At 45.0% G+C, this 18,465-nt stretch overlaps 1 protein-coding gene across 1 annotated transcript in view; it reads left to right on the forward strand.

Moving 5' to 3' along the window:
- The first annotated feature begins 4,849 nt into the window (after positions 1-4,849).
- The window catches only part of LOC140723671 (uncharacterized), a 39,451-nt gene continuing 25,835 nt past the window's right edge, over positions 4,850-18,465 (forward strand). The window contains exon 1 of the mRNA XM_073038237.1: positions 4,850-4,950. Within this exon, the coding sequence (XP_072894338.1) occupies positions 4,850-4,950 (101 nt within the window). The remainder of the gene's footprint in view (positions 4,951-18,465) is intronic.

Below are 18,465 nucleotides of genomic sequence, written 5' to 3' on the forward strand. Positions count from 1 at the left end.
ATAGGAAACATCCTCTCCATATCCACTCTATTAATCCTTTCACTATTTGATATATTTCAATTAGGTCTCCTCTCATTCTTTTGAATTCCAATCAACACAGGCCCAGAGCCATCAAATACTCTTCATATGACAACACGTTTAATTTGGGAATCATTTACGTGAATCTCCTTTGGACACTCTCCAGTTTCAGCACATCTTTTCTAAGATAAGGTGTCCAAAACTGCTCACAGTACTCCCAGTGAAGCCTCACCAGTGCTTACAAATTTTTCAGCATTACATCCCTGTGTTTATATTCCATTGAAATGAATGCTGACATTACATTTGCCTTCTTCACCACAGACTCAATCTGCAAATTCACCTTTAGGGACTATTTGGAAAATAGTCAGCCCTTTCATTTCTGCTACCAAAGTGCATGTTGATACCCTTTGCTGACACTGTATTCCATCTGACACTTCTTTGCCCATTCTCCTCATCTGTTGAAGACCTTCCATAGCCTCTCTATTTCCTTAAAATGACCTGACCCTCAACCATCTTCATATCGTCTGAAAACTTTGCAGCAAGGTCATCAGTTTCATCATGCACATCACTGACACTTAACATAAAGAGTATCAGTCCCAACACAGACCACTGTGGAACCCACTCGTCAAGAGGCTCCCTTTATACCCACTCTTTGCTTCCTCTCAATCAGCCACGGCTCTGTCCATGCTGGAATCTTTCCTGCAATACCATGGGCTCGTGGGTTGTTAAAGCAGCTTCATGTGAGGCATCATGTCAAAAGCCGTATGAAAATCCAGGTGAACAACATCAATCGATTCTACTTTGTCTATCCTGCTTGTTATTTCTTAAAATAATTTCAACAGGTTTGTCAGGCAAGATTTTCCCTTCAGGAAACCATGCTGACTATGGCCTATTTTATCTTGTGACACGGTACTCTCAGACCTCATCATTAAAAATCGACTCCAGCATTTTCCCAATCACTGAGGAGAGACTAACTGGCCTATAGTTTCCTTTCTTCGGCCTCTCTCCCTTCTTGAAGAGTGGAGTGACATTTACAATTTTCCATTCTTGCCAAACTATTCCAGAACCTTGTGATTCTTGAATGTTCATTACTAATGGGTCCACAATCTTTTTAGCCACCTCTTTCAGAACCCTGGGGTGTACACCATCTGGGTCACGTGACTTATCTAACTTGGCCTTTCAGTTTCTCAAGAACCTTCACTCTGGTTCTGGTAACTTTGCAAACTTCTGACTCCTGACACCTGGAAGTTCCACCATTATTCTGGTGTCTTCCTTAGTGAAGACAGACACAACATATTTATTCAGTTTGTCTGCCATTTCCTTGTCTCCCGTCACTGCCTCTCCAGCATCGTTTTCCAGCCACCCGAGACATTATATTAGATAAAAAGTGGGGTGCATGTGCTTTAATTGGACATTGCACCAATACACCAGACAAATCTGAAAATGTAACTCATCTGATGGATTATATTTGAGAGGCAGCAGATAGAATGAGATAAGTGGGAGAGCAGTTCCACAATGATAACCCCTCAGGAAGCCGGTGGCCATTTGGGACTCTGTGAGGATGGTGGGATACTGGTTTACATTGTACATTTCCACAATGATAACCCCTCAGGAAGCCGGTGGCCATTTGGGGCTCTGGTAGGATGGTGGGATATTGGTTTACATTGTACAGTTCCACAATGATAACCCCTCAGGAAGCCGGTGGCCATTTGGGACTCTGGGAGGATGGTGGGATACTGGTTTACATTGTACATTTCCACAATGATAACTCGTCAGGAAGCCGCTGGCCATTTGGGACTCTGGGAGGATGGTGGGATACTGGTTTACATTGTACAGTTCCACAGTGATAAACCCTCAGGAAGCCGGTGGCCATTTGGGACTCTGGGAGGATGGTGGGATACTGGTTTACATTGTACAGTTCCACAATGATAACCCCTCACGAAGCCGGTGGCCATTTGGGACTCTGGGAGGATGGTGGGATACTGTTTTACATTGTACAGTTCCACAATGATAACCCCTCAGGAAGCCGGTGGCCATTTGGGGCTTTGGGAGGATGGTCGGATACTGGTTTACATTGTACAGTTCCACAATGATAACCCCTCAGGAAGCCGGTGGCCATTTGGGACTCTGGGAGCATGGTGGGATACTGGTTTACATAGTGCAGTTCCATCACTACAAACCCTCAGGAAGGCATTTTGGGAATCTGGATGAGAGAATACCGTTTTACATTATGGAATAACCATTAGAGTAATAATAATCAGATTATGATTCTTTTACTCTTCCATGTGACCGAAACGAGGGGACATCAGGGTTCCGGGTACTCATAGGTAATGGGTGTGATATAAGTGAAAGGAAAGCCCTGAGATCTGAAGTATTTTCGCCTTAAAGACATCATTCACTTCGTAAGTTCTGATAATATTGGATGTCTGTTGCCATGGGACAACAAAGTGGAGGGAATGGGGAAATATGTACTGAACTTTGCATTTTATTGTGAGTATCTGATGAGACAAAATGGAGCTGTACAAACCCCGGAGTGCTGAGCTAGTAAATGCAATATATGTAGGTGACTAAAGTAGCCGGAGGAAACGACAAGAAATGTGCTTACTAAAGGAACTCGTGACTGCAAACACTGAACGTTGTGCAGAAATGAGGATGTAGCAGAGACGACTCAACCGGAGATGGCAGCAACAACAAATGTATCGGGAACACGGAGCTCGCTGGGAACACGGAGTAACCTCGTCTCGTTTTTGGAATATTTTGTAAACGCTGTGTTTGAAGTCCCCTCCCATCCCTGGTGAGAATGGAGGTGAACTTACCCCCTGCAGGTAATAAAGAATAAAGCTGCTTGATGAAGAAACACTCAATGTTGGGATTGTGTTCTGTGAGTCTCAGCAGAGAGATACTTGACAAGGGGTTAAGGGTGAAAGGTGGGGAGTTTATGGGGCACATGAGGGGATACCTCTTCACTCAGACTGTCACAGGAGTGTGAAATGAGCTTCACCCACCCACAAAACGTCTGCCCCCGAATGAGGTGGAGCCCAAATGGTGGGTCCCTCAAATGAGCTGCTGCCAACCGGAGACCGGGGTCTTCGGGCTGGTTTGTTGCCGCCAGAGAACATGATGTGTGCCCCTGGTGATGGATACACTGACGGTAGGTGTCGGCGCTTGGTGGGGGGGGGGGTGGTCAGTGTTGTACTTGTACGGGTGGGTAGAGATGCCAGACATGGGTTCGTCCTTTATTCTAGGAGGTCATGGTACCAGTTGTAACGGGGTTTACCCGATGGTGCAGTCTGGGAGGTCAGGGACTGGGCCGTTTCCAGTGCCAGTACAGTCACTCTCAGCTGAGCCTGGAGTGGGAGCAGGGACGGTTCCTGTTGAGATACGGACATGAAGGTCCAAACCCGGGGAGACGCCATTGTCAAATTTCACCAAGAAACAATCAGGCCAAACAGCTTCAGGCAGAACTGGTCAGGATGACAAACAGACATCAGTACACAGAAATGACAATTTTTAAAATCAGAAATAAACCAATGTAAAAGCAAATTTAAAACCAGCTCCTTTGCCTGAGGATGGGTGGAATGGAAATGGTCCTGAGGCAAAGGAGGTGGTTTCACACCGTCTGCACGACTCAGTCGCCCCATTGAAGGAATGGCAGTGGCGATTGAGTTCGCACTGAGAGGGGGATTGGACACGGAGGGACAGACCTGATGAGGGTCGGTTTGATTGCCGAGGGGATCTGCTGTCTTGTCTTGTGGACTGGCCACTCACGGCTTCCTCACCGGCTCAGACACTAAAAGCCCGTGTTTACCTGCCCCCCCCCCCCGGGTCCAGGCAGTCTCGTCCCTGGGGAGATGAAAGAGGAAGTAAATTCACCCGCTTACAACTGGACAACGATGTGTGTTAATTATTTGGTGGAGAATGTAGGTCGAACGATTTGTCAGCTTGTGGATAACACCAAAACCGGTGTCTGGAGAAAGTGAGGGTTGTCAAACGTTTCAATGGACTGGAGACCAGTTGGGAAAGTGGGCAGAGGAATTCAGACGAAGAGACAACTTTCCTTGGGCTCTCGTTTCAAACAGACAAGACTGGTGCACCATGGTTCAGCTCATCAGGTTGGCGGGTACCGGGACAGAATATAAGGTGCTGCTCCTCCATCCTGAATGTGGACTCAACTATTAGAGGCACAATTCGTCGAGCACCTTCGCACCATCCAACACCAGTGCGGCTTCCCAGTCGGCAAGCATTTTAATTCCCGTTCGCATTCCTGTTCCGCCGTGTCGATCCATGGACTCCTCTTGTGCCAAAACGAGCACATACCCCCCCCCCCCCCCAACAGGGTGGAGGAGCAACACATTATATTCCGTCTGGGTTCCCTCCAACCTGATGGCATGAACATCGATTTCCCTCCAGTGAACAAATTACCGTCACTCTCCTCTATGCCCCACTCTGACCTTGTACTTCTTCTCACCTGCCTACACTCCTCCCGGGACCCTCCTCCTGCCCTCTCTCTGGTCCACTCTCCTCTCCTATCAGATTCTTTATTCTCCAGCCCACCCTTTCTTGACCTTCCCCACCCACCCGGCATCAGCTTCCAGCTCGCCTCTTCCCCTCCCCCACCACATTTTTATTCTGGCATCTTCCCCCGTGCTTCTCTGCCCTGCAGAAGGCTTTCGGCCAAAAAACGCCGACTGTTTATAATTTTCTATAGATGCTGCCTGAGGTGCGGAGTTCCTGCAGCGTTTTGTGTGAGTCGCTTTGGATTTCCAGCATTTGCAGACTTTCTCCTGTCAGTTCCAGAAATCGCCGTCCGTGACCAGGCGATCACATGCGCATGCGTAAGGGCTGTGGGGCGTTTCGCGCGTGCGCACGGTGGACAAAAGGCTCGGAGACTCGGCGGCAGGTCGGAGCGAGAATCCGGGCGGATTATTATCGGTACCGGCGTCCGAACCGCGACTGAAGTCCAATTACTGTCAGCTCCGTCCACACCTTTCCTCCGCACCCCGGGACAGTCCAAGTCCTTTCCCTCTCTCTCTACGAGGGCTCCGGGGAACTTTCTGCTGAGCAGCGAAGGCGCTGGAGCCGTGGCGGATAGATGGGTCTCTTCTTCGTGGGGGTTTCTGGGTAAAGAGGCAGCTATGGATGACAGGGCCATCGTTTTCCCCGTTAGTCCGTAGGCCGTATTTAGAATCGCAAGGGGAGGGAAGGGGAGTAGATGGATCACTCGGGCACCACCAAGCACTGAGGAGCTGACCTTCCAGTCAATGAAAATGTCAATTTTTACTGTATGAAAAGAAGGAAACAAAATCCTTACATCAGTTTTAGTCCTTGTGGAAATCACCTTTGTTCCATCTAAATCTGGACCTTTCCACCTGTGAGAACATGTTTAATACCATTCGCTTTGGGTACAAAGGTACCAATTACCTTTGGCCTGGGTACCAAGTGACCTGTAGCGTTCTCATCACAAATATGCCACACTCCAATGAGAACGAGGACTGCCCTCCCCATCATGTTCATTGGCATTGCCTCTGATGGGCTCTCCACCGTCAATCACCTGTGCGGAGGGGCAGAGTAATTTGAAACTCTCCAGGGTTTGCCGTGTAACATCACATGCTCTTTGTAGTGCTGTCATACATGACCAGAACTTGAAATAATACCAATGTTTTCTCTAATTTATTTTTCTCACATCGTATAGACCGACCATTTGTCTGAAAGTTAAATGTTTACACAGCCTGAAAACAGCACGGCACAAACAAAATACCAGCTGTGCAGCAACAAATGCTCTCTGTGTGGGAGCATTTCAGTTACTGCGCAGCTCTGAGTAATATGGGACAGAGAATAATACTAATGGAAGGAATCAGACTGGGCCAAGTCACAGATTGAATGTCCCATTCTCACACAGACAGGAAGACTGTCGGGGAATTCGATGGACAGACCAGTTGCGGTACCGTGAACAGTTAGAAGGTGAGTTTTTCCCCCAACTTGGGTTGATCCTCGCTGTAACAGTGTGATGTCAGAGCTCAGAAAGGAAACTAAAATTATCTCATAATATATCGGCTGTGAAAATTAATCAGATACAGGAGCAGAATGAGGTTGTTTGGCCCATCGAGTCTGCTCCACCATTTCATTACAGCTGATCTATTTCCCTCTCAGACCCACTCTCCTGCCTTCTCCCCATATCCCTTCATCCCTGACTAATCAAGAATCCATCACCCTCTTCCCTAAAATATACCCCATTACTTGGCCTCCAGAGCAACTTATAGCAGCAAATCCCACAGATTCACCACCCTCCAGTTAAAGAAATTCCTCCTCATCTCCATTCTGAAAGAACAAAGCTCGATTTTGAAGCTGTGTCCTCTGGTCTTAGACTCCCCACTCTGGTAAGCATACTCTCCACATCCACTCTATCGAGACTTTCCAATGTTCGATAGATTTCATTATTCTGAACGCCAGTGAGTAGAGACCCCGAGCCATCAAATGTTCTTCATCTGACAAACCTTATAAATCCTGAAATATTTTTGTAAACTTCCTTTGAACGCTCTGCAATGTGAGCACATCTGTTCTACTTAAGGGGCCTGAATCTGCTCTCAACAGTCCAAGTGAGGCCACACTTTATAAATACTCAACAACACATCCTTGTTTTTATATTCTCGTACTCTTCAGCATTATTTCCTCTCCATTGAGAAAACAGTCTGCACTCTCATTGCTTCTAACAAAGTGGATGACCATACACCTCTCTGAATGATGACTTTCACTCATTGATGTCTTCTGTAAATTTTTTTTACAGGTTAGAAATGGCAAAAATTGTGTACGGGAATATTAAACAGAACAACATGTCAGTTTGCTGTCTCTGCCCAGATATTTAAGGAGTTACTAGATATTTAACAATGTATCACTGTTGATCCTTGGAGATGAAGAATTATTTCATCACAGCTGGAAAGGTGCTTTGTGTCTGAGATGAAGTTTTCTGTTGTAACTCACTGAAATCCACTGGAACCGGGGAGCTGAGAACACACCAGCATTTGTTCACCGGAGATCAGTTCTTCAACTCATTGATTGTGCAAGGGGTTTACTACATCTGACATTTGACTTATGAATTGACAAAGAACTGTGGGAAGGGATTCACTCTTCACTCACTCATCTGACCTCCATGCACACCAGCGAGTTCACACTGATAAGATGTCGTTCACCTGCGCTGATTGTGGGAAGGGATTCAATCGGTCATCTGAACTGAAGATACATCAGCGAACTCACACTGGGGAGAGGCCATTTACCTGTTCAGGCTGTGGGAAATGGTTTATTCGGTCATCTCAACTGAAGGTACATCAGCGAATTCACACTGGGGAGAGGCCGTTTACCTGCTCAGTCTGTGGGAAAGGATTCACTCATTCATCTGTACTGAAGGTACATCAGCGAATTCACACTGGGGAGAGACCTTTCACGTGCTCAGACTGTGGGAAGAAATTCACTGACTCATCCAGGCTACAGGCCCATCGGCGAGTTCATACTGGAGAGAGGCCGTTCACCTTTTCAGACGTGGGAAGGTATATACTCGGTCATCTCAAGTGATGGTACATCAGCGAATTCACACTGGGGAGAGGCCATTTTCCTGCTCTGAATGTGGGAAGAGATTCACTCATTTATCTGACCTACAGGTGCACCAGCGAGTCCACACTGGAGAGAGGTCATTCACCTGCTCAGACTGTGGGAAGTCCTTTATTCGATCAGTTGAACTGAAGACACATCAGCGAATTCACACTGGGGAGAGGCCATTCACCTGCTCAGACTGTGGGAAAGGGTTTATTCGGTCATATCAACTGAAGGTGCATCAGCGAGTTCACACTGGGGAGAGGTCATTCACCTGCTCAGACTGTGGGAAGTCCTTTATTCGATCAGTTGAACTGAAGACACATCAGCGAATTCACACTGGGGAGAGGCCATTCACCTGCTCAGACTGTGGGAAAGGGTTTATTCGGTCATATCAACTGAAGGTGCATCAGCGAGTTCACACTGGGGAGAGACCGTTCACCTGCTCAGACTGTGGAAGGGGATTTACTAAGTCAGCTCAACTGATGACACATCATCGTATTCACACTGGGGAGAGGCCGTACACCTGCTCTGAATGTGGAAAGAGATTCAGTCAGTCATCCGACTTACAGACACACCGACGAGTCCACACTGGGGAGAGGCCATTCTCCTGCTCCCAATGTGGGAAAAGATTCTCTCAGTCATCCCACCTTGTGACGCACTACCGAGTTCACACTGGGGAAACTGTTTAAACAGGCGACAGGCTACAGTCTGGATATTTCACCATCACAATTACTGAATCAAGTTCAAAAGTGACTGTTGGTGCTGAACTCGGCAATTACTGCTACTGTTTATCAAACCCAGTTCTGCACTCTGGTCACTGGGCGTGGGAGGTATTCCTCAGCTAATGTTCACGTTTAATGGGACTGAAGTTTAATGGTTTGGATCTGTGACACAGAAATCAGTTCTCATTTAAATTCTGACCACATTGACAGAATCTCCTTTCTCTCCCCTGACTATCATCTCCTATAACTACTGCAAAGCCTGAATTTACACTTCCCTATTGACCATCAGAGCCGACAGTGCTACCGGCCTTTCTGTTGCTGCCGTGCCCCAATGGGTCAACCACCACCCACCCAGCAGTATCCAACAAGGTGTTCTGCTAAGGAGAATGCCCACAGGACAGCCCTGCACTGTCTTCCTAATGACCCTTACCTCTGCTGGTGATCACGCATCTCCTATCCGAAGCTTGTACTCTGGGTGTGGCCACATCTTCAGATGTTTCTTTTCAAATATTATTATTATTATTATTATTATTATTATTATTATTATTATTATTATTATTATTATTATTATTATTATTATTATTATTATTATTATTAAAAAATAACACAGGTACATTGAAGTAACAACTCTCACAATCCCTCACAACAAATTATCTTAAAGATTGAACATTTTTGTGAATTAAAAAACCCTACTAAGCAAGAAAAGTGCGAGAAAAAGAAACCCATTGGGGGTACAACCCCGGAGCCAGGCGTCATACAGAAAGCTTCTAAAAATAAACATCAAACCACCTACAAGAAAGATATATTTCAAAGGTTCGACTTCGAATTTTCTCCAAGCTAAGACACAGCATCACTTGAGTGAACCATTGTGACAAAGTAAGAGCTGATATGTCCTTCCATTTCAACAAGATGACCCTCCTAGCTATCAATGTAACAAACGCAATAACATGTTGGTCAGACATAGAAATACCATGGATATTTGGAGGAATTATTCCAAAAAGCACAGTCAATTTATTAGGTTGTAAGTTGATTCTGAGTGCTTTTGAAATTGTCGAAAAGACTGACTTCCAAAACTATTTTAATATAGAACATGACCAGAACATATGTGTCAGTGTAGCTATCTCAGTTTTACACCTATCACAATACTTGTCAGCATTGGGAAATATTATAGAAAGTCTCTCCTTCGACAAATGGTAACGATGTACAATTTTAATTTGAATCAGTGAATGACGAGCACAGATCGAAGAAGCTTCAGAATCCGTGTCCAATCCTCCCATATCAACGTCAAACTGAGTTCCTTCTCCCAATCTTGTTTAATCTTAAGTAAAGGACGCTTATCCCATTGTAATAATAAATTATAAATTCTTCCAATGGAACCTTTCATCGAAGGGTTCTTATTCATAATAGTCTCTAATGTCAGCCTCCAATATGTAAGGAAAATTACTTAAATATTTTTGAAACAATATCTAACTTGAAGGTATTGTAAAAAGTATGAATATGAGAGAGAATATTTATCGACTAATTGTTCAAACGACATCATTCTGCCTTCTTTAAATAAATCTAAAAAAGTAGTAATACCTTTATTTTTTCAAAGTAAAACAAAAATTGGATCGCTCCAGGAAGGTTTAAAAAAGTGATTATGATAAATTATACTACAAAGTTTAAATTTTTTAAGATATAAAAAATTGTGGAACTGGAGCCAAATTTGCAAAGAGTGCTTAACCACAGGATATAGGTTTAAACTGAGGAAGATCTGTACCAGCAAGGCGGCTGGACCGGATGGAGTTTCCCCACGATTACTGAGGGCCTGTGCGACTGAGCTGGGAGAACCACTACAGCGTATCTTCAACATGAGCCTGGAGCAGAGAAGAGTACCCAGACAGTGGAAGACATCCTGTATTGTCCCGGTACCGAAGAAACCACAACCAAAGGAGTTGAATGACTTCAGACCTGTTGCCTTGACGTCGCACGTGATGAAGACCATGGAGCGGCTGATAATACAGAATCTGAGGCCACAAACCAGGCACGCCCAGGATCCTCTTCAGTTTGCATATAAGGAGAAGGTGGGAGTGGAGGATGCCATCACGTATTTGCTGCACAAATCACTCTCTCACCTAGAGGGGTTCAGTTGTGCTGTGAGGATTACATTCCTTGACTTCTCTAGTGCCTTTAACACCATCCAGCCCAAGATCTTAAGGCACAAACTAACGGAGATGGGAGTAGACTCTTACATGGTGGATTGGATAGTGGACTACTTGACAGATAGACCTCAGTATGTGCGGTTGGGAGACTGTAGGTCTGACACGGTGGTCAGCAGCACAGGGGCGCCGCAGGGAACCGTACTCTCTCCGGTCCTGTTCACCCTGTACACATCAGACTTCCAATATAACTCAGAGTCCTGCCATGTGCAGAAGTTCGCTGATGACACGGCCATAGTGGGGTGTGTCAGGAATGGACAGGAGGAGGAATATAGGAAACTGATACAGGACTTTGTGATATGGTGCAACTCAAACTACCTGCGTCTCAATATCACCAAGACCAAGGAGATGGTGGTGGACTTTAGGAGATCTAGGCCCCATATGGAGCCAGTGATCATTAATGGAGAACGTGTGGAGCAGGTTAAGACCTACAAGTATCTGGGAGTACAGTTAGACGAGAAGCTTGACTGGACTGCCAACACAGATGCCTTGTGCAGGAAGGCACATAGTCGAATGTACTTCCTAAGAAGGTCGGCGTCATTCAATGTCTGCAGTGAGATGCTGAAGATGTTCTATAGGTCAGTTGTGGAGAGCGCCCTCTTCTTTGTGGTGGCGTGTTGGGGAGGAAGCATTAAGAAGAGGGACGCCTCACGTCTTGATAAGATGGTAAGGAAGGCGGGCTCTGTCGTGGGCAAAGTACTGGAGAGTTTAACATCGGTAGCTGAGCGAAGGGCGCTGAGTAGGCTACGGTCAATTATGGATAACTCTGAACATCCTCTACATAGCACCATCCAGAGACAGAGAAGCAGTTTCAGTGACAGGTTACTATCGATGCAATGCTCCTCAGACAGGATGAAGAGGTCAATACTCCCCAATGCCATTAGGCTTTACAATTCTACCTCCAGGACTTAAGAACTTTTTAAAGCTATTAATGCTTTTTGAGACGGTGATTTAGATGCATATCATATTTTTTTTTACTGAGTTAAGTATTGTATGTAATTAGTTTTGCTACAGCAAGTGTATGGGACATTGGAAAAAAAGTTGAATTTCCCCATGGGGATGAATAAAGTATCTATCTATCTATCTATCTATCTATCTATCTATCTATCTATCTATCTATCTATCTATCTATCTATCTATCTATCTATCTATCTATCTATCTATCTATTAGCAACTTTAGCTAATTGTATAGGTAGAGCAACTCCTAATACCGGAGTTAAATAAAACTGTTTCACAACTCTCAGTTCCAGGTTTAACCAAATTGGCCGATCATTCCTATCACCCTAATATAAGCAAAAGGACAAATGTCGCAAATTAACAGCCCAATAGTAAATTCTCAGATTAGGCAAAGCGAAACCTCCGTCGTTTTGTAAATGACATATACTAATTCCTGGTCTTCTATTATCACAAATAAAAGATAGAATAATAGAACCAATCCCATCAAAATCCCATGATAGCTGAAAAGAGGGAGACCTACAGTTATTAGTGACAACAGTGGCAATAGGAGCTTTATATATCATTTTAATCCAATTATTAAAATTAATACCAGTACCAAATGTTTCTAAGACATTAAGTAAATATTTCCATTCAACTCGATCAAATTCTTTTTCAGTATCCAAATATACAACGCATTGTGGAGTTTTAGAAGCGGGCGAATATATAATGTTAGATAGTCTCCGAACATTTGAAAAAGACTAACGACCCTTTATAAAGCCTGTTTGATCTTTCAAAATGATTTTACCCAAAGACTCTCCAACCGATTGCCATTATCTTTGACAGAATCTTAGCATCAACATTCAATAATGAAATAGGTCTGTATGAGGCACAGTCAGTAGGATCTTTATCCTTTTTGAGGATTAAAGAAATAGAAGCCTCATAAAAAGTAGAGGGTAAATCACTTTTCACAAAAGAATCTTTAAGCATCTCCAATATATATGGAGAAAGCAATTTTCCAAGTTTTTTTATAATATTCTACAGGATAACCATAAAGTCTCGGAGCCTTACCAGATTGCATTGAAAAAATAGATTTATGAATTTCGGATTCAGTAATTTGGTCATCCTAATGACCTAATGGTCCTAATGACCCTTATCTCTGCTGGTGGTCACGCATCTCCTATCCGAAGCTTGTACTCTGGATGTGGCCATCTCTTCAGATGTCTCATTGATTGTATCTTCAGGCTCCCAAATGATCCTGAGTACATCCAACTTCCTGAACCAGTCAGTCAGGCACTGTGATTGGGTGCACTTCCTCCAAATAGTCATTGGAAAACTGTCAGATATCCAGAATTCCCACATCTGACTGAAGGAGCATCCCATCCTGACTGTTCTGCACCAAAATACACCACTGTGGGTCAGGAACGAATTAACATATGCAAGAAAATATCAAACGTGAATGGGTCAATGGCAGTGGAAGTACAGTGTTCAATTATCTGTGTTCTTGCCATGAGGTCAAAGGGATAGAGGCTGCCTTTTGTGAAGCTGCTCTGTAACCACCATTTTGTGAACTGATTGCTATGGGATAACCTAATCAGACCAACCAAACAAGAGGTTTCCGGTTTCCCATTCTAAGCCTGAAATCACTCTCAGATAAACTGTGTATGATGTCCAATGTCAGGTTTGCCGAATTAATCTCGTTATCTCTGAACCTGAAGTCACTCTGAGATAAGGTGTGTATTATGTACAGTGGCAAGGCTGCAGAAGGAATCTCGTTATCTCTGAACCTGAAGTCACTCTGAGATAAGGTGTGTATTATGTACAGTGGCAGGTTTGCAGAAGGAATCTCTTTATCTCTGAACCTGAAGTCACTCTGAGATAAGGTGTGTATGATGTACAGTGGCAGGGCTGTAGAAGGAATCTCGTTATCTCTGAACCTGAAGTCACTCTGAGATAAGGTGTGTATTATGTACAGTGGCAGGGCTGCAGAAGGAATCTCGTTATCTCTGAACCTGAAGTCACTCTGAGATAAGGTGTGTATTATGTACAGTGGCAGGGCTGCAGAAGGAATCTCGTTATCTCTGAACCTGAAGTCACTCTGAGATAAAGTGTGTATTATGTACAGTGGCAAGGTTGCTGAAGGAATCTCGTTATTTCTGCCGAGTGTCTGAACCAGAGCTGAAGAGAACAAAAGAAGTCACTTTTGGCAAGAATGGAAATCTGTTAGTCATCAGCCTGATGGACTTCAGCCAACAAGAATTACATGCATCCTCTGAACTGATGTGTTCAACAAGTTAAGAGTTCCAAATGCAAAGGTATGATAACTCCTGAGACTAACTATCACAAGGAAGAACCCCCATGGAAGGGACTGGAGAAGAAATGATCGATCATTTGGATACAGTGGGATCCCCTGTTTCAGTGTTGTGAATTTGAGAAGTGGTCAGGGTGTGTATTAGTACAGAGGGAGCAGTGGAATTCATGTTTTAAGTTGTTAGCCTGTGGTCAACATAGTTACTTTGTTGTTTCTGCAAGTAAAATAAAGCGCGAGTTTTGATTAATTAAGAGTTGCCTGGTGAGTTTCCAAACTGATCTCAGTTGATGAACGGTGAAAGTATTTTCGCGCCCTGGGGTGCACTCGAAAAGAAAGAAAAGTGGTCTGGGACCCTGGTGACGAGTTGTACCACACAGTAGGTTAGGATATTAAAATGTGAAAGGGAAAGGACAGGAAGAACCCAGGGATTCAGAGGATTTCAGAGATTACTTTCATGGTTAATTATGAAGGAAATGGTCAGATTATGAGGAGCGGTTAGGAAAGTTTGTGAGTCGAGGGTCAGCGACTCTGGAGGAAGAATTGTGGAAAACAGTGAAACTAAATTAAAGAAATTATAAGGGATTATAAATGTTATAATGCAATGTTTGTTGGATGATCTAATTGAAGTGAAGTGAGAAAAAACTGAAACTGGCGGATCAATTTTGTAAGTGTAGGGAAGAGTTAGAAATTCTGACGGAGCAGAATCAAGTGACTTTGATCCACATGAGTCAGTTTCAGGCTCAGTGTGAAGCGTTAACATGAGAAAACTGAAGAGGAATATAAACAGACGGATACAGAATTAAAGAAATGAAAAGTCAGGGTCAGGATTTACGGCTGTTGTGAATGTCATGAAGAAATCGGCAGCTGAGAGGAAAGGCTGCGCTGATCGCAAGTGTTTAAAACAGATGGAAAATCTGCAAAGTGAACTCTTAGCTCGGAGAGGAGTGATATGTGCGAGGACTGACTATGATGGTGATGCAGATTGGGGTGATTTAGCGTATGAAGAGACGCTTGTATCACACACCGGGTTGCTCTCTTCAGTCACCTGATGAAGTAATCGTAGCCTTTGGCCAGGGGCAGATATGGTCAGGTAGTGCCCAACCTTCATAGAGTGTTTCAACCCTTAACCACTACACTGTCCAGCTGGTGGATCTGAAGTGAGGGCCAAGTCACTGCCCATCTGTTCCTGACCTCCAGCTCAACCCCTCTGTCCAGCTCAACCCCTCTCTCCAGCTCCATACCCAGTCAGGGGCTCTTTCTGCTTCCTCCCCCATCCTGCCAGCTGCTTGCTTCTTGCTCTTTTCATCAAGGCCCAGCACAGACAGTAACCTCCATGCTGGCCGTGCCGGGAACCCACTACAGTCGATCTCCATGAGGAACAGCCACGTCTGCCATCCTTTGTCCCTGCACTCCGGGACTAACAGTATAAAAGCCAGGATTATTGGGGAAGTGGCCCGCCTCCCAGCAGGTTTTTCCGAGAGTGGGTGGAACCTTCAACACTCAGTGCCCCAATGGCGCCTGTAGTAATGGTGGTACTGCAGGACACACCAGAGCCGAGGGTGTGGGGCGTGTGTGACACGGTATTCTGTCCCTTTGACGTGGCCCAGTTGAGTGCTGGAGCTGCGAATGAGAGATGATTCTCGGAAACTTTCCTGATGCATTCAGCACGGTTTAGCTGAAACGGTGCCTTCTCTGTCTAACTTCAGCTTTCCCTTCAGCCCTGCCGGAGGAACAGGCACCCGCCCAGGGGTCACGGGGTGATTTACAGAAGGCACCATTAGAAGCTGCTGGACTAATACAGGTGACAGTGGAGATTTTGAATAACTGCAGACAGTGGAAAGGAAGGAACCTTCTATATCTGTGACGAGGTTGTGGCCGGTTTTATTGAGTGTTTTGGGTCCTACTTTGGATACGCAGAATTTGACTCCGTGACAGAGTAGGAACTGGCCGAGGAACTTGGTATCGCACAGAACCGAGGAGAGCAGAAGGGTGTGTGAAATGATTGATCCATTCAAATCCCACACATTCTGAAGCATGGGCTCTCTGAAGGATGATGTGAACGAAGGAAAAGGGAGTGAGGGAGAAATGTACAGAGGAGAGTAAGGGGAAACAGGGTTGTAAAACGACCCTATCACAGAACAAGGTTTGCAGTGGTAGAATGAAGGGAGACGGGGTGCTGATCAGGATGACCTGCCACCGAGCTCAACAGCGCCGCCTAATGGCTGGGTTAGCAAACACGTGGTTGGAACACTTACGTTCCCACTGTTATGAGTACTGGATCCCCAAAGAAATGATGCAATTCTGGAGACAAAGTTTATTTTGCCGTTGATTGCCCACAGCCCAGGTGGGTTGGGATTTGTCAGGATGTAACAATGGCCCATTGCCCCTGGAAGGACAACTGTGTTACGTATAATGCATAGCCTATGATGCTGATGAAAAGCCACGACTTGTATCCAGAGTTACCTATGGGGAGTCCACGTTGAATGTGTGTTCACCACGTGGTTGGATGGTGCAGCTGGACCGCTTGTAGAAACTAAAGTAGGAATCCGCCCCATAAACTTTATTTGGAATGCCAGAGACTCTTGAACCACCCTAAACATGGCCACGTTCAATGCAACACTTTGGGAAAGAGAAGATACGGGACTGAATCGAGGGGATAAATTGAACTTGAGGTCTGTGGATACGTGTATAGTCAGGCAGGGTCAGGCAGAGACAATGGGTCGATGCACAGAGACACAGAGACACGCTACACACTTTCTTATCCGCCTGTCCAGCGCTCCGCCGTGTTCTTTAACACATACGTGGTGATATGATTGAAACATACTCAACCCCCTACTAGACTTTATGGCCATGTATTAGGGTAAAGGGTGGGTCCTGGACGAGCACCGAAATGTTCTGACTGTGACTAAGTCAGTGAAGATGTTGGCGGGTTTTGTGGATGTGAAAGTGTTTATTCACCATCACAAGCAGATCCTTTCTTGGCGACCCCCTCGTTAGAGTCCCCCAAACACAAACTAATCCAAGTGTTTATACTCTCGAGGAGAATGGTAACAGTAGCTGATTCAATACAATTTTACAAGCTGCAATGACACAATTTACTTCAATATTCTGAGTCTCTCAATTGGCTCCATTGAAGTACATATTTACAGTGGGAGCACATTGAATTGATAAGAAACTACTGAAGGTTCAGTCACCTTTGTTGGGACAAACTAATTCACACAAACATTCCAAACATTGCACTAGTTAATTATTTAATCGCAATCTGTCACCACGGGGATTGTACCTGCCTGACATAATTGGTTTGTAAATAATTTTAAAACAGCTATTTTTAAATCTGTTGAAATGTGTCCCTGTGGAGTCGCTAAATGGTATTAAAAACCGCAGGCATGTGCTGCCTTAACATTTCATTCCGAGAGATCGCCTGTAGCACAGTGGGGACAGGTCACTGGACAGAGAAAATGTCTGCTATGTGGGATAGGTACATTAATGTGGAGAAAATATTGTACGTGTTCATCGCCGTCATTGGAGTTCCTGGTGAGTGAGCAGAGCAATTCATGTTTGTCATTTCTGTGTGTTAACCATGTGAATCTGTTTATGATCATTTGACAAGCTTCTAACTTGATGATCGTTGTACAAGTATCCGTCAGAGATATCGATCCTGTCAGTTCAACATTCTGATATTTCATATTTAATAACAAGTGGAACTAAACTCCTGTCTCTCATCTAACTCACGGGATCGACTCGAACGTTGTTCTTGCCTTCAATGACACCTTGTCCGGAGTTGTCCCAGTGTGGGGACAGGCAGCTCTCCCGCAAGCTGTGACTGGGATGGGTTTACACTGTAAAGTTCACTGTTTCTGAGTTATTGACCAGAGATAAACCCTGGTCCTGTGTTTCATGTCTCCCTGTGGAGTTTTTCACTGTCGGATCTCACTGCCTGTCGGTCAATAACTGGGTCTGTAAACACAAAGTACACAGCTGGGGTCAAAGCAACACGTACAGCAAGCTGGATGAACTCAGCAGGTCGGACAGCATCCGTGGAAACGAGCAGTCAACGTTTCAGGCCGAGACGCGTTTCCACGGATGCTGTCCGACCTGCTGAGCTCCTCCAGCTTGTTGTACGCGTTAATAATTGGGTCTGATCATCTGAACCAGTGTCCGCGGATCTGCTGACGAGAGTTATCGAATTGAACTGCGCTGCAGAATTAATCCATTAACGGAGCCGCTCAGCGTCAGGTTACTGAGTTGTTCCTGCTTTCCCTCTGAGACGCGTCGTAAATTGCACCGCTTCGTCCTGTAGAGAAGTCTCGGCCCAAAACCGAAGTTTGTTCAATTCCATGGATGCTGCCTGAGCTGCTGAGTCCCTCCAGTACTTTTTGTGTGTTGCTTCCCTCCGTATCATTTCTCGGCCACATCAGATGCTGAGTTTCCAGGGGCCTGGTCAGTCACGGTTAAATCAGTGAAACCGGTCACGTTAGTGACTGGAATAGGGATCAGCACCGATCTTTGTTGTTCATGCAGATCGCTTTTATCGTCGACGAGTTATCAGGCAAAATAAACGCCCATCCAGCCTTTTCTCCTGCACCGGATGGTCACATTCGTCAGCTCCCGTTATCTCCAACAATACCCCACTGTTGGCAGTGAAACTTTTGCCGGGACGTTATACTTTCCCACACCAGAAATTGTCATGTCCTCA

This window comes from Hemitrygon akajei, unplaced genomic scaffold, assembly GCF_048418815.1.
Source record: "Hemitrygon akajei unplaced genomic scaffold, sHemAka1.3 Scf000124, whole genome shotgun sequence".
Lineage (NCBI taxonomy): Eukaryota > Metazoa > Chordata > Chondrichthyes > Myliobatiformes > Dasyatidae > Hemitrygon > Hemitrygon akajei.